This window comes from Narcine bancroftii, chromosome 6, assembly GCF_036971445.1.
Source record: "Narcine bancroftii isolate sNarBan1 chromosome 6, sNarBan1.hap1, whole genome shotgun sequence".
NCBI classification, from domain to species: Eukaryota; Metazoa; Chordata; class Chondrichthyes; order Torpediniformes; family Narcinidae; genus Narcine; species Narcine bancroftii.
This window is the reverse complement of record NC_091474.1, coordinates 149,771,761-149,795,224: the sequence shown is the minus strand read 5'-3', so window position 1 is coordinate 149,795,224 and position 23,464 is coordinate 149,771,761. Positions and strand designations below refer to the sequence as shown.

General features: G+C 40.0%; 1 protein-coding gene and 1 long non-coding RNA gene across 6 annotated transcripts in view; one reads left to right on the top strand and one right to left on the bottom strand.

Moving 5' to 3' along the window:
- LOC138737630 (uncharacterized) overlaps nt 1-9,577 on the bottom strand; it is a 91,779-nt gene extending 82,202 nt beyond the window's left edge. For 2 of the 4 annotated variants that reach the window (XR_011341089.1, XR_011341088.1), the window contains exons 1-2: nt 9,263-9,577; nt 8,688-8,742 (exon numbers count right to left, since the gene is read on the bottom strand). This is a non-coding gene — a long non-coding RNA (uncharacterized lncRNA). Of the gene's footprint in view, nt 1-8,441; nt 8,582-8,687; nt 8,743-9,262 lie in introns of those variants that run through there. The other 2 variants (XR_011341087.1, XR_011341090.1) reach the window with 2 other exon arrangements.
- An 8,498-nt stretch (nt 9,578-18,075) lies between these two features.
- Nucleotides 18,076-21,668, top strand: lratd1 (LRAT domain containing 1). Of its 2 annotated transcripts, none has more exons than XM_069886342.1 (2): nt 18,076-18,225; nt 18,729-21,668. In XM_069886342.1, the coding sequence occupies exon 2, from the start codon at nt 18,756-18,758 to the stop codon at nt 19,575-19,577; it is 822 nt and encodes a 273-aa protein (XP_069742443.1). In that variant the 5' UTR covers nt 18,076-18,225; nt 18,729-18,755; the 3' UTR covers nt 19,578-21,668. The 2 variants fall into 2 exon arrangements, with proteins under 2 accessions (XP_069742443.1, XP_069742442.1); XM_069886341.1 differs by having other exon boundaries at nt 18,139-18,225; nt 18,706-21,668.
- The last annotated feature ends 1,796 nt before the right edge of the window (nt 21,669-23,464 follow it).

Genomic DNA, 23,464 nt, shown 5'->3' with positions numbered 1-23,464 from the left:
TGAGATTTTGCATAAAGATCCCACTTGTTGTACCTTTGTGATCTCTCTTTTTAAAGGAAGTATCTTAGTTATGTCATACAAATTTAATACAAATAATTTTGAGATTTTGGATCAATCAGCCGAGAATAAAGTAAATGAAATATGTCTGGAAAAATCATTCCAGTTTCGCAGTGTTATCTGCAAAACAATGGATTAGTATATAGAAGAAGTTGCCATGTTTTATAACCCAATGGATTGATAAATTACTGTTATACCAAATGGAGAAAAACTGAGTGTTGTGGTTGAAAGAGACTTTTAAATTGATAACACAAAAAAGAAATGGTTCCTGTATTTTCTGAAAGTGAATTCTTGAGTTGTGGTACAATAGAGGAGGGAGTGTTTATTGACTTTTGGAGTGTTTCAAGCTGGGATATACTTGGCAATATCAATCTATCTAAATATGAGATAATAATTCTGAGCTTTGGCATCATCATTGATATGTGTGTGTGTGTGTGTGTGTGTGTGTGTGTGTGTGTGTGTGTGGACGAAGATTTATGGAGGGGGTAAAAGTCCACGTCAGCTGCAGGCTCGTTTGTGGCTGACAAGTCCGTTGCGGGACAGGCAGACACGGTTGCAGCGGCTGCAGGGGAAAATTGGTTGGTTGGGGTTGGGTGTTGGGTTTTTCCTCCTTTGCCTTTTGTCAGTGAGGTGTGTGTGTGTGTGTGTGTGTGTGTGTGTGTGTGTGTGTGTGTGTTTACACACATGAATATATAAATATATATATAAATATACTCACACACATGAATATATATGTGTGTGTATGTATCTATATGCATCCTGTATGTATATGTATATGTATCCTGTATACACACACACATGTGTACACACATACATACACCTATACACACACACAGACACATTTGCATAGACACACACACACATATATACATACACCTATACACACACACAGGTTCACACCTATACACACACACAGGTTCACACACATACACACACACACACACACACACACACACACACACAGAGCTATATATATATATCTCAGTCCCTTTCACTCTATTTTTGCATTCATTAAGGTTATAGCTGATGTCCTCCCTTAATGCCATTTTTTCAGCATGCTCCCCATATCCCTTGATTCCTTTAATGTCCAGAAATCTATTGATCAATTTTTTCAGACCTCCAAAGATATATTACGGAACAAGTAATGTGAATCATCCATCTTTCGCCTTTGCACACTTGTTCCCTGAGCATGATATTTCAAAGTAAAATAAAAAGTAATTTGATTGGAAACTTTTCACTTCAAGTAAAAAATGAAGCATTTTGGCAATGGGTTAAATCTGAAGGCAATAATGGAGCACTTGGGACAACAGCCACAGGAATGAATATGACTTCTAATTCTGGACTAGTTTATTTATGGCAGATAGAAATATTACTCAGTTACCAACTGTGAGGATGAAATAAAAATTAAAAAGTACTCTTCTGAGGCCAATATATTTGTACATGCTGAGTATGATATCCTGTACTTCATTAATAATCTATCTGCATTTTATCAGGTCCACAAGAAAGGGAAGACCAAGATTTATATTATGCCATTCACCACTTTAAGAAGTCCCTCAATGCTTTACAGCCAATGAGTCTTCTAGATATAAGATTTTTCTCTGTTATAAATTAGATTGCACAGGGGCATTCTTTGTGTCAAGTGACTTTCCACAAACAAGAACCAAATAATTCCTGTTTTTGCAATATTGCTTAAAGTTACAAATAACAACCAAGGTTCCAAAGATAACTCCTCTGCTTGTTTTTTTTTTAAATAGTGAGGTCATCAACATTGGCACCATTAAAATCCATCTAAGAGGCAGGTGAAAGAAACTGTAGAGAACATCGTGTCTGGTTGCACTGTCTGGTACGGAGGTACCAATGCTCAGGTCAAGAGAAAACTCCAGATGGCTGTTAACTCAGCCTGCAACATAACAGGCACCAGACTTCACTCATTGAGGACATCTAAATAAGGTGGTGTCTTACAAAAGACACCATTAGAAAATATCTTTTCTAATAGATGTATTTGACTACAAAATATGGAGATGGGATATCCAGATATGGAGCCTCAGTGACAAGATCTCTTGCTTCAATAAGCAGGTTATTCACTGATAAAGAAAAGTTCTTTGCATGGATACATATTACAATTTCTGCAAAACTGTTCACTTTTTTGAGTTATAAAGTTTAATGAAGCTGTTCTCCTCTCCTACGCTACATTTCCCATTTCCCCTTCAATGCTTCATGAATGTGGAAGAGTCGCTCAACTACTTCATCATATAATCTTGCCTGACCCTTTTCCTGAATGATCACCAGTCTGTGGTATGTCATTACATTCATATAATGGGCTGTCCTTCAAACTGATCTTATCGAGCATCCAGCTCCAAAACAAACAAAATTTATGCAGTCCTGAATGTGTGATGATGTTCAAGTGTTGAAGGGTTAATGGGGTGTTGGATTGTTTACAAGGTCCTTGAGACGAGAATTCATCATATATTTTGTGATATTCTTTAGCAGTAAGAAATTTACAGAACCATAGAACACTACAGCAGAGAAACAGGCCCTTCAGCCAAATGCAACAATTATTTATTCCACCAAGACCATCAATCTGCACCGTGGACCACAGCCCTCCAGACCCTTACCATTCAACCTTCTCTGAAATGTTGAAATCAAGCTGGCGTTCCATCATTTTCACTCACAGTTTGTTCCACACTCTCACCATCATCTGACTGAAAGTTCCACTTTATGCTCCTCTTAAACATTTCACCTTTCACCCTTAACCCATGTCCTCTAGTTCTCGTCTCACCAATCTCAGTGGGAAAAGCCTATTTGCATTTACCCTATCAATTTCCCTCATACATTCTGTTACCTTGTGAAATCCATTTTCATTCGCTACTGCTTCACAGAATAAAGCCCTAACCTATTCAACCTATAACTCAACTCTTCAAATCCTTATCCAGCATCGTGAGAGTCCCGTGCTGAAGCTGGTGGGCTCATGGAGAGCACACCCACTGTTGTCAACCCCTCTCTGCCAATCAGGAGAGCTGAAGGCAAGCGCTGGGTCAGTTGAAGAGCCCAATGTGCTGAGTTTGAACTGGCAGAAAGGCGACAATTAGTTGGATGGTGGCTCATCAGTCGGTCAGTCTGTATGTGGGTGCCTGGCAGCTTCAGCAGGCAGGAGGCTGAGTTGCTTCATTCACGGGTACCAGCACTACCCTGAGGAACTGTCTGTCAGCATGCTCATCCAGCAGCTTTAGTTAGAAGAAAGGAGATTGAGCTGCTTTGTCCGCGGGTGCCAGCACCATTGTCCTGACAGCAGTTGGTGACACTCTGACTCCAATAGTGTGTGTGTGTGTGTGTGTGTGTATGTGTGTGTGTGTGTGTGTGTGTGTGTATGTGTGTGACCTGTGCTTCTCCAGTCCCCTTTCAAGAGGAGGACTTCATGTGGCAGAAATTACTTGATGATCCAAAGGGTTTTAGAGGAGAAGACACTTGTGACAGAAAGTCACGGGCTAAAAAAGGGCCTTGGAGGTGCACACCTTGTGTTAGTGACTAGGAGGTCACTGTGTGAAAATTCCCTTTGTGAAGAAATTAAAGGTGGTCATAACCACATTGGAAAACTCAGGAAGGTCTCTCATATTCCCTGTCAAGGTCATAAGTCTACAGTGTAACAGTCGTCTCTCTCCACGCCCAACTAAAAGACCTGTGTGACCAGATACTGTGGACTGTTCTCTTGACATGACTGACTTGATTTGAGGTTTTGTTTTGGGAGTTTTATTTTGGGGCATTTTGGGCTTGGACTGTAATGGTCTGGGTTTTTTTTCCCCTCACGTACGTGCTATAAATATCTGTTGTTAGTGCACAGGTGCCATAAAGCCTTATGTTTGGGTGTTGTTACTTCCATTATTGAAAATTGTTAATAAATTTAAGTTAAACTTTAACCCATCTGTTTCTGCTTCTCTCAATTGCTGTTGGTGAGGCGTAACACAACTCACCCAGAGCATCCGAAATGAAATCATCCAGCTACAGCTCACAACCAGTACATGGCTTATGCCGTCTCATATTTTGAAGGTATTGCATTTAGTCTCCTTATTCGAATCATTGATGTATATTGTAAATAGCAGGATCCCACTAGCCCCTGCCTGTCAACCAGAAAAAAAAGATACTTATTTCTACTCTTTGGTTGCTGTCCATTCTTTATCCATGGTGGAATATTATCCCCGATCCATGTGCTTATATTTTGCACAGTGAGGACCTTTATAGAAGCCTACTGAAACTCTAAATGCATTGGTTCTTCTTTATCTCTTCTGCCAGTAACATCCTGAAATAACCCCAATAGATTTCTTAAGCATGTTGAGCATAATTTCCCTTCTACAAACCCATGCTGACTGTATTCACTGTCCTCAATGTTTTTCAAGAGCTCTGCTTCTTACATTTCTTGAAATAGATTCCAGCAATTTCATCACGATTGATGTTGGGTTTGCAGTCATCTATAATTCCCAGCAATTTCCTCACAACTGATATTGGACTTACAGTGATCTATAATTCCCTGCAATTTCTCTCCCTCTTTTTAAATTGTGGAGTTTGATTTACCACCTTCCAATCTTCAGGTACTGCTTGAGAATTTCTGAAGGTGACCACCAATGGATCAGTTCTTTCCACTTCTGTCAGAACCCTAGGATGCAGGTTAATAGACCAAGGGATTTGACAGTCTCTTTAGCCCCATTAATTTCACTCAACACTATTTAAATAAAGCTGATGATTTTATTTCTTTTCTTTCTCTAGATCTTTGATTCCAACATATCTGGAAGATAATTTATGTCCAGCTTTGTGAAGACCGAGCTAAAGAATGCACTTGATTTTCCTGCCATTTGTTATTTCCTGTTTATAATTTCATCTGATGGTAGGGAATCTAAAATTGTCTTAACCTTTTGTCAGGTATTTTGTTCTCTGCCATTTTGCTGTCATTCTCTAGCTGTCATACTCAGTGGCCTTGTCCTCATTTACTAAACCATGGCTCCCAGATCTCCAGCTTGTTGCACTTTGATATGTCTCCTCTTCAGAGCTAATGTCACCCCTAATTTCCTTTGTAAGCCACAGTTAAGCTTTCTTTTCTGACTTTATTGTTTGAAGACACAAATGAATAATGTTTATAATTCATGTAAACATTCCTGAAAAATTATCCATTGGTTTCCCACGATATGCCTATTTAGTGGACCTCGGGTTTTTGTGGCTCCTGTTATTCAGATTGAGGATTGTACTTTTTCATGATATTGTTAGTACTCTCTGTATTAATGAACAACTTTATCATATGATAGACATTTTTTGTGGAAGGATTATGTATACCAAGAATATTAATTGTTCCTTTCTAATTGCAAAATCCAGCCTAGGATAGCAAGTTCTCCCATTAATTCTTAAAGCTATGATGTGCATGCTGCAGGAGTTTGTTCTCATCTGTTTATTACTAACTTGGTTTGGCCAATCAACATTTGATCTACATTTACACTTGTACCCATAGTTTGTGCATCTTGAATTTCCGATTTAATTCTCTCTCTTGTATGGCCACTAGTCTATGGTCAATCCCTCCGACATTTTCTGCCCATTGGCATTTTTGGCCTCACCCATAGAGATTCCATTTTCTGAGCCAATTAACTATCCTCACCATTGCGCTAAGAGCAGGTTTGCTGAAAAGAATATTTTGAGGTGGGTCTTGTTGATTTATTTTGAGCAAGGGCAAACATTTCCTTTACTCTTTTTACTTGAAGAGATAATGTCCTGAATGTATTGGCAGCAGGTGTATACATCAGAGAGGTAAACAAACTCTGCCGATGCTGGAAACTGAAGCAGCACACAAAGCTCTTCCAGCACATGGCACATCCCGATACTTTTCTCAATGTTGAGGTGAGGGCAACATCAGCTTTACTGTGGGGATATATACAAATGGAGTATTGATAACCTTCCACTGTAGAGTTAAAGTCCTAAACTTGGGGCAAAGCTAATTTTAATGGTATGAGCCAGGAATTTGCAGAGGTTGATTGGGAGAGGTTGTCAGCAGGTTAATGGACACCTGGGAGGTGGGAAACTTTTAACTGTGAGAAAGGATGAGTCCAAGGCCAGCGTGTTTCTAGTTGAGTGAAAGACAAAACTGACAAGATTAGAGAACCCTGGTTGATGAGGAATATTGATGCTCTCGTTTGGAAAAAGGAGAAATATGTCAGGTGTAGGCAGCTGGGATGAAGTGAATCTATTGAACCATACAGGAGTTAAAACAGAAATCAGAGAGCAAAAAAAAAAGACATTAACTAACCTTTCCAGACAAGGTTAAGGAGAATACGAAGAGACTCTCTCAGTACTGTATATTATATGAGAGCAAAATCGTCACCAGGGCCTCTTAAGGATCACAGTAATGTGTGGAGCCACAGAAAATGAGCCAAGTCTTACATTTTTCTGTTGTATTTACCATGGAGAAGCTCATGGAAACTAAAGAATTTAGGGAAGAGGATAAAGATACCTAAAAGATATCCACATTACCGAAGAAGAGATGCTGGTGGTATTAAAGTGCATAAAAGTGGCTAAACCTTTGTGTATACTAGGACATTATTGGAGTTTCTGAAATAAATTGGTGGAGCCCTGGCAGAGATATTTGTATCATCATTAGCCACAAGTGGAAGATGGAGTGGTAGCTAATGCTGGGTCTTTATTTAAGAAGGGCCGCAGGGGAAGGCCAAGGAAATGTAGGCTTTGGGGAAATGAATGACTCTTTCCTGAAATGTTGACTGCCTTTCATTTTCAATGGATGCTGCATGGCCTGGTGAGTTTCTCCAGCACTTTGGTGTATTGCGTACATAGGCTGATGAGCCAAACATCAGTCATGGGAAAATTACTGAAGGGGATTCTGAAAGATAGGTTGCATCTGCAGTAGATTCACATCAATGGTGATGATGTTTTGAAAGGCTTATGTTGAAGCATATAAGCTCCTGTCTGAGCTGCAACATAGATTTGTTTCATTTTGCCTATCATAGCAACAGGTGGATGCTATATCACTAGCTCTATACACCTGGAGAGCAAAGATGCCTACATCAGGATGCTGTTTATCAACTACAGTTCAGCATTTAACACCATCATCCCCTCAATACTGATCAGGCAACTCCAAGACCTAGAACTGCGTATTTGGATCCTTGATTTCATCACCTCCAGACTGCAATCAGTGAAGATTGGTAAGAATTTCTCCTCCACAAAATACCACGGTAGTGGGTTGTATAAAAAGGGGGGGATGAATCAACATACAAGAGAGAGATTGAAAACTTGGCTGAATGGTGAACCAACAACAACCTCCCACACAATATCACCAAAATCGAGGAGCTGATTGTTAACTTCACAAAGGGAAAACCAGAGGTGTATGATCCAGTGATTATTGTGGTATCAGCAGGGCAGAGGGTGAGCAAATTTAAGTTCTTGGGAGTCACTATCTTGGAGAATCTTTCCTGGACCCAACACACTAATGGCATCAAGAAGAAAGCACGTCAGCACCTGTACTTCCTCAGGAGTTTGCGGAGGTTTGGTATGACACCGTAAACCCTGGCAAATTTCTACAGAGGTGTGGTGAAAAGTGTGCTGACCGGCTGCATCTAGTATGGGTACACCAATATTCATGAGCATAAAGCCCTGAAAAAATATAGTGGACACTGTCCAGGACATCACAAGCATTAAGAACATCGACAGGGAATGCTGGGACATGCTCTGTTCTTACTGTTACCATCAGGAAAGAGATAGAGGTGCCACAGGACCACCAGGTTCAGGAACAGCTGCTACCCCTTCAATGATCAGACCCCTCAACAATAAACTTAATCGAGGACTCATTTAAGGACTCTTACATTTCCACTTTATGGTTCTTTTCCTCGCAGTATTGCACTGTCAGTTTCTTCACAATTCTTTATTTGTTTACAGGTGTACATTGTGTACAGTTTTTTTTTGCACTATCAATTAATGGTAATTCTGCCTCACCCACAGGGAAAAGAATTTCAGGGTTGTATGAGATGTCATGCATCCACTCTGACAATAAACCTGAAATCAGGAGATGGCTCCCAAATAATTCCTGGATGTTGCCTTGATTCATCAATCTGTTAGTTGACCCTCTTAGCTATGTTACAAGGTGTTCTTTATTGGGAAGGGTCATGTTCAGAGTTATACCAAAGGTCATTGGTTGTCTGTGAGAAGAAGTTTGCTCATTATCAACCAACATATGCTCCTTGCTTGCAAATATGAAAGAGAGATGGTGTTTGTTTTGTTTGACTGAGTTGACAACCCACATGCAACCTAAGCTTCAGGCTAATGATAAAATCCCTAAATTTGTTGCAAGTGTGAAAAACATATAATCATACTTCCAATTAATCACAGCATATGAACCTTCTTTTAATTCTTCATTCATGTTATCATAAAATTAATCCTTCAAAGGTGATGTCACAGACAGGATATCATTGTTCTAAATTAATCTGTCTTGGAGAAAGCAGTGCTGATTAGAAATAAATCTCCAGACTGTTGTCATCTGAAACTTAAGATAAAAATAATTCCACTCCATCCATCTTCCTGCATTAATTCACTCACTGAGATAATCTTCAGTACATAACAATGTAAATTCTTAAAATTTAAATTCTTACCATGTTAGAGATTTTTATTCATATCAGAAGTATTCCCTCTGTAAACTTCTGTAGACTGAATTAGAAACAGAATTATTTCCAGCCTACATGCTTCGCTTGAAAGAGCTTACAGGCATAAATGGTATTTTTGATGCTTGAAGTGAACTATTTTGCAAGCCTTCTGCCAGCGATATTCAAATTAAAAATATAATTTATATACTTTCCTTCATGTGCACAGTAATCATCAATACAGCAATAGCATGGATTCATAGAACGCGTTATATAAAAATATACAGTAGTTTCTTCAGAATGGAATATAATGGAAGGGTCAGCAGAAAGTCAAAAGCAATATTAAGAAATGTGGACAGAGCTTGATCCAAATGAAGGAACTTTGTTCAAAATCTTGAAGGAAGATATAGTTGGGTGGAGATTTCAAAGAATGGATTCTAAAGCTTAAAGTCTGGTTGATTTTTAAGACAAGGCTTTTAACGATGGCCAAAGAAATCAATAAGAGCCCAGCATCAAAGCAATTATACTGCTACAACATGAGTTTATTGGCCTTTTCAAAAGTACAATAATTACACCAAAATTCTTACTTGCTGCAGCTCTTGGCTATCACTGAACTACCAATGCTACTTCTGGATGGGTTGTTCGGTGCCTGCTGCCGGTCCTGGTTGTGTCGTGATCATCAGGACTCGTGGGGGGGGGGGGGGGGGAAGCTTCTAAATGCTTCCTTGTTATTCCAGTATACTGGGCCCCATGCCCCAGTCAACAAGTCACTCACTTTTCCATACCAACCAAGTGAACACCATCTAAATAATCTGGGCAGCAAACAGCATGATGTGACTGAGTTGTGATGGATAATAAATCACTAACAAAATAACTGTGTCCCCATATCATGATCCACACAGTCACAGGCAAGCAGTAGTTTGTTAATTATGATGCAACTCTTTGTGATTGGAAGATTGTTTACCATTGTCTAGGTGATGTCCATGATGATGGCGTTATTACCTAACCACTCTTCACCCATCCTATTGCACGTGACGTCATGACGAGTTGGTGCAAACAATGAAAAAGTGAACCTAGGGTAGGGTTCTGTTCATACTATATTTTGTATATTTGTTGATGATTTTTCGTCAAAAGAATACACTTTTTCTTCTGCAAAAATGGCTTCTAGGGAATACAAATATAAGAGTGAAGCAGAAAAAAAGGAAGAAGAGAGAACAAGAGAGTCTACAAATGCTTGACACATATTTTAAGCCAGCAAATGAAGAAGCAGTGTGTCATCAGGTGGATGGTGAAGTGGACAATGAAAAAGTGGGCGAAGAATCGCAACGTTAACTTCATGAAGTTCATTCCAGATACGATGAATCCGATGATGGAGAAATCGCAGACTAGTCATTGCCGTCAAAGTCGATAGAGAGTGATTTGGGCACGTGGCCTGACAAAATTACAGAAGACATGCACGTTTACTGGTTAAAGGCTGGGAGCGAGGCCTGTTGGTACCTGAATGCCAGTAATGTGCAATCCATAAGATCAGAAGGTAAACAGAAATGTTACTTTAGTATGTCCATGTTTAACCGCTCCCTTACAAATGGTGAGAAAATTAGGAGAAGTTGGCTGTGTTATTCTCTAAACACAGCTAGGACATTTTGTTTTAACTGCAAACTATTTTCAAGGGAGGACCATGCTCTTTTGAGACATGGCTTCTCTGACTGGAAAAATACAAATCAAAGATTAGAAACTCATGCAAACAGCTTTGGTTATCGGGATGCGACCATTACCTTCATTACATGTTTTCGAGGTAGTGCATGTGTAAACAGTTTGATTACTTGACTGTACCAGTCAGAATGTGATTACATTAAAATACTTCTGGAAAGGGTTGTTGCTCTTAGTAAATTTCTTGCTGAGCAGGGACTAGCCTTTAGGGGATACAATGGGTGTATCAGATCGCCAAACCAGCAATTTTCAAGGGACACTAGAACTGTTAGTGCAATTCGATCCTTTTTTGGCATTGCATAAGGAAAAAAATGGAAATAAGGGTAAAGGCTCTGTGTCCTGCCTTTCATCCACAGTATGTGATGAGCTGAGTGAAATACTTGGAAAAAAGGTGTTAGAGAAAATTATTTTGGAAATCAAATCAATATCTGTGGATTCAACCCCTGATATTTCACACATGGGGCTGCCTTGCCTATTTCGATATGTGTGTGAGAGTGGTCCTATTGAAAGATTCATCAAATTTCTCGATTACAGAGGTCACAGGGGTGAACAACTTGCCGAGTGTATTCTGATGTTTTTGGAAAAAGAAAAAATAGACTTTGAGAACTGCAGAGGTCAATCTTACAACAACACCTCTGACATGAGTGGCAAGTGTAATGGTCTCCAAGCTAAAATACATGAGATAAATCCAGCAGCTGAGTGTTTCCTTGCTTTGCTCACTCGTTGAACCTTGTTGGTCTTTCAGCAGTAGGTTGTGTTCCAAAAGCTACTGCTTTTTAAATTTTGTCGAACAGTTGTACAATTTCTTCAGAGCTTCAACCCACCGGTGAGAAATACTTGTGGGCGAGGTTGATAAGTTGTGAAGAGACTTAGCGATGCTCACTGGTCTGCTCATGCAAGTGCTACACCCGCCCTAGATCAGGGATACGAGAAAGTGAAATCAGCATTGGAAAGCATTGCTGACAATCCAGACGAAAAGTCAAACATGTGACACGAAGCCAGAGATCTGGTGAGCAAAATAGAATCTCTGGTGTCTTAATGAAGGCGTGAGACTTTTACAGTCTTTACAGACCAACATCTCAGTCCTCAGGACCAATGATTTATATGAAGACTTTGAACAAGCAGGCATTACAAAAACTGGGACATCAGTTTACAAAGAAGAAATGCAATGGAAGCGAAACGTTAATACCAGGATAATAAGATAGGATGGCGAAGCACAGGCAACAGATTTTTCACCTCGCCAGAGAAGTTTCAGATTAATGTGTACTTACTGATCTTAGACAAATTATCAGCAGAACTTAAAATACACACTGATGCACATAGATCTATGTCCAACCGATTTGGATTTCCTTCTTGTATTTGCAATATTGATGTTCACGCATTTAAAAAGGCAAAGTTTATCTGAACAACTTTGACTTGGCCTTTGTGGAAGAGCTCGTCCATTTTCAGAAGAACGTTCAAGAGGAATCCAAAGATGTCACTGTCATTGGGATGTATCAAGCTCTGGCAAGAGATTGACTGCATGAGGTGTTTCCAAATACATACATTTGCTTTAGAATTTATCTGTCCTTAATGATCGCCAGCTGTTTAGGTGAGTATTTATTTTCTGCACTGAAGAGAATCAAAACCTATTTGCACTCAACAATGAGTGATGAGAAACTTAGTAATGTGGCACTCATGCAGATTGAATCAGATATGCTTCGATCTGTTGATTTAAATGATGTTATTGACATTTTTGAAAAGAAAAACACAGAAGCTTTTTAAATTAAAATTTAAAGAAATGAAAACTAAATAATAAAGGATGTATGATATGATGTTTTTGGCACAGACTAGAAGGGTTGAATGGCCTGTTTACTGTGCTGAAGCATTCATTCTATGGTTTAAACTATCTATCTATGGTTCTATCATGCCTGTTTTATATGTTGTAGTAGTGTTATGGTTTAATAGTTCTATCATATGGAATAAAAGATCTGTTATAATTGGTTCATATAAACTTGTCTTCATGATATTTTATTGTGCATGATATGTAGTATTAAGTACAACATTATATAACCATATTAACCATATAACGATTACAGTACGGAAACAGGGCATATTGGCCCTTCTAGTCCACATTGATTCAAGTGAAACTTCACTAGCTCCACCTACCTGCCCCCTGCCCATAACCCTCCAAACCCTTCACATCCATGTACTCTTCCAACCTCATCTTAAATGGCAAAAGTGACCCTGCTGCAAGCACCTCTTCCGGAATGTCATTCCACTCAGCCACCATGCTCTGAGTGAAGAAGCCCCCTCTCATGTTACTTCTAAAGTTTTTCCCCCTAACCCTTAACTTATGACCCCTTGTTCCAATCTCTTCTACTCTCAAGGGGAAGAGCCTATTCACATCTACTCCCCTCATAATTTTATATACATCTATCAAATCCCCTCTCATGCTTCGACACTCCATTGAATAAAGACCCAGTCTACTCATTCTTTCTCTGTATTCTTGATACTGCAGTCCAGGCAACATTTTAGTAAATCTTCTCTGCACCCTCTCTTCCTTATTGATATCCTTCCTATAATTTGGAGACCAGAACTGTACACAATATTCCAAACTTGGCCACACCAATGCCTTGAACAGTCTCAACATCACCTCCCAGCTCCTATATTCTATGTTATGATTTATAAAGGCCAGAATACCAAAAGCCTTCTTCACCACCCTATCTACATGAGAATCCACATTCAAAGAATGATGAGCTGTTATTCCAAGATCTCTGTTTCTCTTCATTCCTCAATGACCTCCCCTTCGCTGCATATGTCCTATTTTGATAATTCTTCTCAAAATGAAGCACTTCACATTTATCTACACTAAACTCCATCTGCCACCTTTCAGCCCACTCTTCTAAGCAGTCCAAATCCTTCTGCAGTCCACGAAAGCCCTCCTCACTATGCACAACTCCTCCTATTTTTAATAGTCTGCATATTGACTCACTCAACCATCCAAATCATTAAGGTAAATGACGAACAACAAAGGACCCAACACCGATCCCTGGGGCATTCCGCTTGTCACTGGCCTCCATCCTGACAGACAGTTGTCAACCATGACTCTCTGATATCTATCATCTAACCATATTATACATATTAATGTTGTCATACTTCGTCTCTAGTCTCTCAATCAAGGCTCTCGCCTCATGGTCATGGAAGCCACATTCACCAAATCAGCAGCGGCGTCTCGGGCTCCACTGGACCTGTCAATCATTCCTCATGCTGCGTGTTTGCAAAAAGCACGTGCAAATCTGAGCCTAGGGTCAGTGGTGTCTGCCTTTTGCTGCAGAGCTTGGCTCATCATGAATGCATTTACAAAGTACTACCAGCACCAAGGCACTCCATTACCGGACCAACACCTCCCATCATCATGCACTCCTCTCCACTGGGCTACTGCCACCTGTTCCATAAATTTGATCCTGCCATAGGCCAGTGCCGAGCACAGCATACCCACACACACCCCTCTGGTGGATAAATTTAAAATATGTGAGGGGAGAGCATCAGCTGGGGGGGCCTTACTAAAGATCAGCCTAGGGGCGCAGGTGATAGTTAATCCACCACTGATGGGAAATTTGTATGGACCACTGTTTTTGTATCATAGGGTATTGTCATATTAATTGGAGGAGAAGTAATGCTGTAGTGAAAGGAGATTTTGGATTTGACAGTGCCAAAGGGAAACAAATTGCTCACATTTTTTGGTGAGTGAGCACTTACATTTTTCATCTCAAAGGAAGAGAGAGATTATATAAACTTTTGGAATTTTGCAAACTGGAAATGTTGATGCTTTCTCAGAAGATTTGTCTGTTCTGGGAATATGAAGGACTGAAGATTTCATAAAGCTGTCAGCAAAATTATGTCGCTACATATTCAGACATAAGCATATGCAGACAGAATTCAAAAGCCAAAATAAAAGAATTCTTTGTGAGTGATCCCCCTCTGCTATTATTCCTCTTCAAGCAAGACTTTCAGAAGTAAAAACTTTGATTTGATGTATGATGGGTGGAATTCTGCACTTAAGACGGTAGGATCCCGAGAATTGTAGATGCAAGTATAATTTGTAAATAACCTCAAATGAAAGAGTGCACAAGTGAAACAGTGGAATTTTTGTAAAGATGCAAAAACAAAATGGTAATAAAGTGTAATTATCGAGAACTGTAGTGTATTTTCATCATCCATAGGAAAGGGGGCAGATCCATGAATATCCAGCTGCATGAGTATTGCTCAGAATTATTACTGTACCTTGAACATTAGTATTCCATGCATAAACCTTTAAATAAATAACCAAACTATATGTCATCTCTTTATCCTTTTAAATGTCTCACTGCAATTCATTACAGAGTTAATGTAAAATACAGCAAAATTGAATGACTATGCCACCAAATAACGTGCCAAATTATAGGACGTTGCTGATACAACTGCACTGCCTTTAAATAAACTACATAGTAATGTTTCCCACACCTATTTTCCAGAATAGTTGAAGTAAAATTCACTCTTTGAGGTTATTTTTTTTTAAATTGCTTCCTGTTGTATGAAAATTCTGGTTCCATAAATACTGCCTAAATAAACAGAGTTTTCACCACATGACTTTGTTTACATTTTTGTAAAGATGTTTTACATTTATGGTAGGAGCCATTTTTAATTTTTTTTTTCCAAAGCAGCATTATTTGAGTGTTTAGTTTTGGTATTAACATTTCTTCAGTCTCAATAGTTACTAAGCATGAAATTATTAGAAGGATTTGAAAAAAAAAACCCTCTAATTTGGTTTGCCAGCTTTTTCTATTAATTATTAGCTGTTTTTATTCCTGATTTTGTCAACATTTTAATTGTTACTGATTTCTAAGCATAAAAGCTACTCAATATTTGCATATAATTCTTTCATCAACTGTCCAACATGTGGCAGCAGAGTGCAACACAGGAAATATGCCACTTAAAGTACTGCAGATAGAATGTGTAGCTCTCACAGAAATTTGAACATGTATTAGCAAGTCTCCCACAATATCTTCATATTGAGTTGCATGACATGTTGTAAGATTGTTTTATGTTAATGTGAACTAGAATGTAACTTGATACCCCATCGATTATTGTAACTGAAGTTACTCATCCAGATTTTAATGGATTTTATGAGCTCCAAGGTACGTCTTAAATATAGAATTTTCCCATGGTTTCTTAGGGTGACCCAGATGATATGCTATTTGTTGCAAACAAAAAGTTGTCTCCTTGTGTGAGGGTGCACAGCTCCACTGAAATAACTTGGGAGACATCTTTCCAAAATGTCTGCTTAGAAGCGTAAATACTTTTGCAATGTTTACTCAAGAATAATTAGATTTAAAAATAAATCACTGGAAGAAATTTATAATTATTTTTCAGTAAACAAAGACTAATTCTTCTTTTCTCAGATGATTTACAATATACACATCTCTGTTTCTATTTCAGCCAGCTTTTTTAGATACAGTAATTATAAGAAATAATAAAAGTTTATCAATATAGATCTTCGGTTTGCACCTCGTTGTCTAACAATTTGGCAGCAATGAAAGAGTTACATGAGTAACAAGTTTCCCTATTATTTTTTTCTCTTTTTCAGTGTTATTCGTGAGAATAAAAGATAAATTATAAAAGTATTTATTGGCAATTTCATACCAAAAATGTGAACGTTATCTTTCAGGTTTTGTACCGAGAAAAATAAAATTTCTATTTAAAAAAAATCCTTTAGAATATTAATACAGCAAAACTCAATTTTCTAAACTCCCAGGTTGTTTCTCTTTCCATTTTTTTCTCTATCCCTGTTCTCCCTTTCTGAGACTCTCTAAAATCAATGGTTAATGGTATTCATAGGAAATTTTATGCCAAAAGCTTTAAAAAATTCATCCAGCGGTTTTTTTTTTCAAATCATTTGAGCAAATAAACATCTTAGAAATGGCATCGCACACAAGGGAAGACAAGTTGGTAAGTGTATTGAATCACACTGATGCATGCCTGGAAATATTTTTGATAGTACATGTTCAGGTTGCTGAATTTTTGGAGATGTAAGATAGAGAGCTGTCCATTCATTCCCCAATAGCACAATTGCTTAAAATTCCATATGAAGATTTTAAGACATTGGTTCAAAGTAAAAAAAAGAAATTTACATGAACCAGAAGTACTTTGTTATAAAATATTCTGTTATCACGTTGAGCCCTTGAATTACAAATATTTGAAAATTAAAATTGCCACCTCTGTCTCAGGAAGTAAAGACCTATGAACTTTTTTTCATTTCCTTGTGCCAGAGTTTTCCTTAACAATGACCTTGGGAATCTTCGCCATTTGTTTACTTTGTATCCTGATAAGAGTCATGGAATCATACAGTGTGGAAACAGGTCCTTCAGCCTAACTTGCCTTCACTGACCAAACTTTCGCTCTCACATTTGTCCTATCTGCCTGCATTTGGGCCACATCCATTTTGACCTAACCCATCCATGTATCCTGACTAAACTTTCTTAAGATTTCAAGAGTTCCTGCCTCAAATCCTTCCTTGAGCAGCCAGTTCCCACAGTGTAAGCAAGGTAAGCCCTCAGGTTTCTCTCCCCCGCCTCCCCTTTCCCCCTCACCTTAAACCTATGTCCTCTCTCTGTTTACCATTCTCCTGGACAGGGCAGGACTCTGCGTTCACCTTTCCAGACTTCACACTTGCTTGTAACGTGACCCCCCCCACCACCACCACCACCACCACCACCACCGCCATTTGGCATTCCCCTCTCCTCCTGTCGCTGCCTGTTCAGAGTAACTAATCTGTTGACTTTTAATTGTTTCTAGTATTTACCTCTTGCTTTTAAAAAAAATTGGGTTGAAGAACTTTAGCAATTAATTTTGAAGGCTTTGACTTAATGACGTTTCAGACACTCAGCCAGAGATATGAAATTGTCTTTGACCTATTATGGTGTAGGATATTAGTTGAGTTATTGATATAGATACCCAGTAAATAAGAAGCTTTATGGTATCGTTTAAAGTCTAGGAAGCCAATCGAAAGAGGTCTAAGAACTTTCTTTATCTTTGTTTGAAGTAGGCAAGACTTAATTGTGAAAATCGCATTGTTGATGAGATAAACTTGACTCTATGGAGGGAAATTCCGAATTTTCGAGCAGCGGTTTCGTGTTGCAAAAGGAACGCGCCACTTCCTACCCACGGGGTGCTTTAAATGCAACATTCGCGAACAAAATATTCGTGGCTTCCCTTTGATCCTCGCGAAATGCACGGCATTATTTGCAAACAGAAAGGATATCACGGTAATATATACTCCCAAAGGGACAATCCTTCGCTTCAATCCAAATGTCCTGCAAGTGACTGATCTGAATACCGATGGAATCCAATAAGTCATTTATGATGTTCGCGTTCCTATTGCATTTGCGACCAAAAGTGCAGAGCCATTTCATTCATTTGTAGCGACAGGATGAAAGGTGAGAGCTCCTGAACGGGGCTCAAATGACCCCCACCAAAGTTGTTCACTCATTCCGGATTATTATTGTTCATTTTTGCGTGCACGGATCCACAAAACGAAAGGAACCGCAACCGGACCCAGTCGAGCCGCCGCTCCACGCCTGCCTCCGACTTTGATTGGCAGCCGGGGACAGCAACCAAACCTGCGGCCGGGAGAGGGTGAGCCAATCATGGGGGAGCAGGGGGGTGGCCTCGGACCGCGGCAGCCACATATGCAGCGCAGGCAGAGCGGGCTCGCGCCTGTCTCACCTTGGGCAGCGCGAATGGAGCAGCGCTGAGAGCCGCCGCCGCAGCATCGGCAGGTGAAGCCGCGAGGAGCGGTGCCGCCGCCGACGGGCGCCAGGTGAGTGAGTGCACGCATAGAGAAGGTATCAACCCCTTTCCCCGCTGTAATGCACAAGGGAAACTGCGGGAGAGGGAGAGTTTTGTTGCCATTCTCCATGAGTTGGGAGTCGGAGGTGAAATTTGAAAGGTGACCGCTTGCAGCTTTGTTTTCGACTTTGCCCTCAACGGAAGTAATGGGGGTTTAGTTATTTCCAGGAAGTGACTTTACGCTGCTTGGAAGGTCGTGATTCATTGAACCATTTTCTAACCTGACTTGTGCAGAGGAGGGGGAGGGGGAGGGGGAGGGGGAGGGGGGTTGCCCTGCTGCAGATTCCTAGCTCAGGGTGAGTTGTGGATTGTGCGCCTGTGCTTGGCCTGAGGGTCCTTTTGGGGAGGGTTGGGCAATGTGAAGGTGTTTGGATGGGTGGGGGCTATTTCCAAGAGGAGCTACATTTTTTTTGTGTGTGTATGTGTGTGCTCCTGTCTGCTTTCTCCCCAGGTGTGTGTTCCCTGTCCTTGCAGAGCGAGCCCTGGTGCGTGGCATCATTGATGGGAAATCAAATCGACAGGATCACCCATCTGAACTACAGCGAGCTCCCCACGGGTGATCCCTCTGGCATCGAGAAGGACGAGCTGAGGGTGGGGGTTGCCTACTTCTTCTCGGATGATGAGGACGAGCTGGAGGAGCGGGCGGCACAGCCCGAGAAGATGTGGAAGGAGCCGAGCCCAGCGAAGGAGGGCACGGCGGCAATACTGCTCTTGGGCGAGTTGGAGTGTTCGGCTTTCTGCTGCCATGAGTGCATCTTCTCCAAGCTGGGTGGCAGCCAGGACCTGAGCGCCTATCCAGTCAGCACCCTGCTGCCCAGGTGTCGGGCAGGCGACTTGCTGGAGCTGACACGTGGCGTTGGGCAGGCAGCTCACTGGGTGGTGTACGTGGGAGCGAGCAGGGTCATCCACCTGCAGGGGCAGGAGATCCGTGAGGAGCACCTGGCGCAGGTGAGCGGAGGGCGGCCAGCCCGCATAGTCAACAGCTGGTACCGATACCGGGCACTGGCCCCTGAGCTGGTGGTGCAGAACGCACGCGGCCACGTTGGACTCCAGGGCCAGGAGATCTGCTGGACCAACTCGGAGAGCTTCGCCGCCTGGTGCCGGTTTGGCAAGCGGGAGTTCAAGGCGGGCGGTGAGGCCTGTGGCGCTGGAGACAGTCAGGTTCAGGAGGGCCGCTACCTGCTCAAGCTGCACCTGGCTGACAGCAGGGTGCATACGCTCAACTTCCCCAGCCTGGAAGATCTGATCAGGGAGAAGCGTCGCCAAGACGCTGGTGGAAAAATAGGAGTGCTGAAGGAACTGTCTGTACTGAACCAAAAATAGCCAGCTTTTCTGCAGAAGGAAAGAGGCACGATGAAGCTTTATGCAAAAGGAAGGAGGGAGATGGAGATGCAATGCAACATAATGAGTTTGGGCATTCCTGGCATGAACTCTTTCATCGTGAGGGCTGTGCCTGTCCCCACCCACCTCCCTCCATTTCAGGATCTAAGAGGATATGGTCCTGGCACTAGCTGTAAACTCGATATGCCTTCAGTAACATAACTTCATTGCCAAAATGCTGACGACAGGTGTGAACAACATGAGCATTTTTCGAAGTGTCACCACTTACCAGGTCATTTTGTGCCAGTTTTCATGTCATGGTTATGTCCTGGTTATTTTGATATTCCAACCCAGAGCTGCTTTCATTGTCCTTGGGATGAGCTCTGTTCAGGAATCTTTTTGTTCCAATTTTGTTTGAACAGATTTCTTGACATTAAATCACCATTAATTTTGAGTGTGTGTGTTTGCGGGTGGTGAAGTGGGGATAATGTGGTGAATTGCAACTTCAGTGCTGCAATGGTCAGTTTAAAGAGCTTTACTCCTTTCATGCTTAAATGTATTTAAGGAGATGGAATAAACAACACTCATTTCTGTTTTATCATTTGGAAAGAAGTCCACAAATAACCTTGTGTAATTCAATGAAAGTGCTCTTGATCCACAGGGATGGTCTATCACTCAGATCCTCCTTCTCAGTTTGTGAAGCACTTGAAATGACAAAGCATTCTGGTACCGTTGTATTTTGAGCAGACTCTGGTGGCCATAAATGCCCACTCCTGCTTCTCTTTCTTATGTTGCTTCTGTGACCATTTCAGAAACAGAGCAGCACTGGGAGATTTTCTGCTTAGGTTATGGAGACTAAATTTATTTCCAGTTTCTCGTGAAAACACCAGTGAATAACTTGCCTTCGTGTGTTAATGAGAATTGATAGATTGCAAGAATACTTAATTTTTTTTAGGAAATATAACTACAGTAATGTAAGCATGAGGACATACCTTTCTGGGCAGGTGTGGTACCATCTGTTTCCTTTGGTGTTTTCATATTTTTGCTTGGAATAGGATAGCATATAAAATGCTGCCCTTGATTAATTCACCAAGAGCCACCTTTGCTAACTGTCTCCATACATTATTTGTTAAATGGAGAATTGATGCTACTCTTAGAATTGGAAAGTCATAATAGATTTTTAAAAATGATTTAATTAACAAAAATTCAAGATGTAAAGACTTTAAATGTAACCACTTTCATATTTTCTTTTAATTCTTATTTCCAGTTCCAATTATTTTAATATTTTTGAGGGTGCAGTATTAACATTGCTCTCACCACATTGTGATGTTGAGTGGATTGTAACATGGCCACAGATAGGTTTGTCAGTCTTCATGCACAAGATGATTCAGACCCACTGTCAGCTGAAATAGTAACATGAATAACCCATATATTGTGAACAGAGATTCATGTCTTCTGGCAGTTACAGGCATTAGAAAGTGCTCTAACTATAGGGTACACCCCTGCCTTGCTCTCTGGATATTTTTATTGTGAGGGATAACTTGAAATGTGATAAACTTGCCTTTCAAATACTAGCCAAACAGTAAAACATCTATCATTCACTTTTATCTGCATTGTTGGTTATTGAACACCCAACCAGAATGTCATCAGACTATTCCTTACTCTAATTCGATTAAATCATTTGCCATGATAATAGATTCAGACCCAGTGTTAACTGTAGTTCAAAACCAAAGCTAAATTAAAGTTTCATTACAGGCTATATTATCTTTCTGCTTGTGAAACTAATTTCAAAGAAAGATTGAAGAAGGAATAGGCTATTCAATGATCAAACCTCTGTTTGAAAAGGACTGTTGATGTGCCTGACTATGAATCAGTTCAGACTTTGAGCATCCTTAAATTTAAGCATTGGGACTACTGAAAATTATGGGCAGAGAATGATGGGTGATTTTTTTTGAACTATTGCCCAAGATTGAACCCTTGTTAAAATAGCAACAATAGACCACTGTTTTCTCATTTAAGTTTTAGACACAATGTATTTTCAAAGTTGCAGCTTGTGTTTAAAGGATTAATAAATTCATCAATATTTTTTCCTAATCAGCAGCTTGATTGTAATCTATTATAAAGCATATTTAAAAGAACTGGAGGGTGAATAGAATAATTTAAATTTGTTCTTTCTGGAATAATTTCCCTTTAAAGCAGTCAGTTTTGAACGCTTCCATTGTTGAGTTAATTAGTATTAAACATTAGATAACCACCCAATACCCAACTGTGATAACAAAAGCTGAGACTTTGCCATGATGAATATAAAGACAAAAAATAAAATTACGAAGAACTCTAATCCCAAAATTAGCTATTAAATTAATTTTGGAAGCAGCATTTGAAATTAATAGCTTTAGGCAACTTTATACTTTACATTTATTAAGAACTGTGAACCTGATGACTGTACCGATGCTTCAATTGCTGTTATCTTTCTCTGGGCCTGACTGACTGAACACGAACAGCAAATAACTCTCCAAGATATATCATCTACAGGTTATCTAGAAAAACGTACAAGTACAGCTGAGGAAGCCAAACATTTTGCTTAAGATGTATTGACAATTTTTTTCTTCAGTAAAGGCTTAAGCATTAACTGTCATAGTGGGATGGCTCATAGGTTTTGATAGTACATCAAAGAAAAGAGCAAAGAAGCAGTGCCCTACTAATCCACCTACCCTGTGATAATTTAACCAGATTGTCTAATTATTGTTCCTATTTACATAGTAAATGAAAAACCTGTTGATTAATCTCATTGAGATTTGGCGAAAGTTTCAGTGCCTCCTGGAACCTTCCTTTCATCACCTCCATGTCCAGGTATGAACTGAAGAATGGATGTCTTGTTATTTAAAGAGAGCATTACAAAATAAACTGTATTTTCTAGTATCTGATTTTTGGTTTGCCTCACTATAATGACTGCAAAGGCATTTTGAAGGGCTTTTTGATAGACAAAGTCAAGTACCTGCAGCAAGCAAAATGAACTTATTAATCAGTCTTGCAATATAATGTCCAAAATAAGTGAAACAAAGTAAGAGATGGAGAATCAGCCCTTTTCTTTATTAATTTTTCTGATTCTAATATTAATGTGCTTGAATGATGTGAAATCAAAAGCCATTTCCTATCAGCTATTTCACACGACTGTGCACTCCATAGTCAGAGAGTTCCCATCACTGACATCATCCACAAACTGCAACTTTATTTGCATTGCACCCTATAAAGTTGTTGGAGATTTTGCAGTATTGATCACACACAAGTGTTAGGCCAGAGGCGCAAAATATTTTTCAATTGTGTAGGTTTTAAAGAAGAGAGAGATGCAGGGGAGGATGAGGGTGGAAACTATAGACCTTATCAGGCATGACCAAAATGATGACTGATTTCAAGTGAGAACATGCAAGAAGTTGGAATTTGAAGAATGCTGTGATTGTTTAGGTTCAAATCACAATGTAAAGCGTGTTGTAGGGCATATGTCCTATGCCTGATCACCTGTAAAGCTTTGAGGTGAAACTGTGGCGCAGCCGCTAGAGTTGCTGTATCAGCTGCAGTGACCAAGTTTAATCCTGACCTCTGGAGATGTCCATATGGAGTTTGCAGTTTCAATCTGGGACCACGTTGGTTTCCTCCCACATTTTAAAGATGGGAAAGTGTGTTAAATGGCCACTGGTACTTGCCACTCATCTGTACACAAGTGGTAGAAACTGGGAAGAACTGAAATTAATATAATGGGAATAGAACTGTATCATTCTGGAATGAGTGTATCTGGGTGTTTGCAATCAGCATGGACTCGATGAACTGAATGGCCACAGCTTTGACTCCTTCCCTTTAAATTTAAACCAAAATCCCTAATATTTGTTAAAATA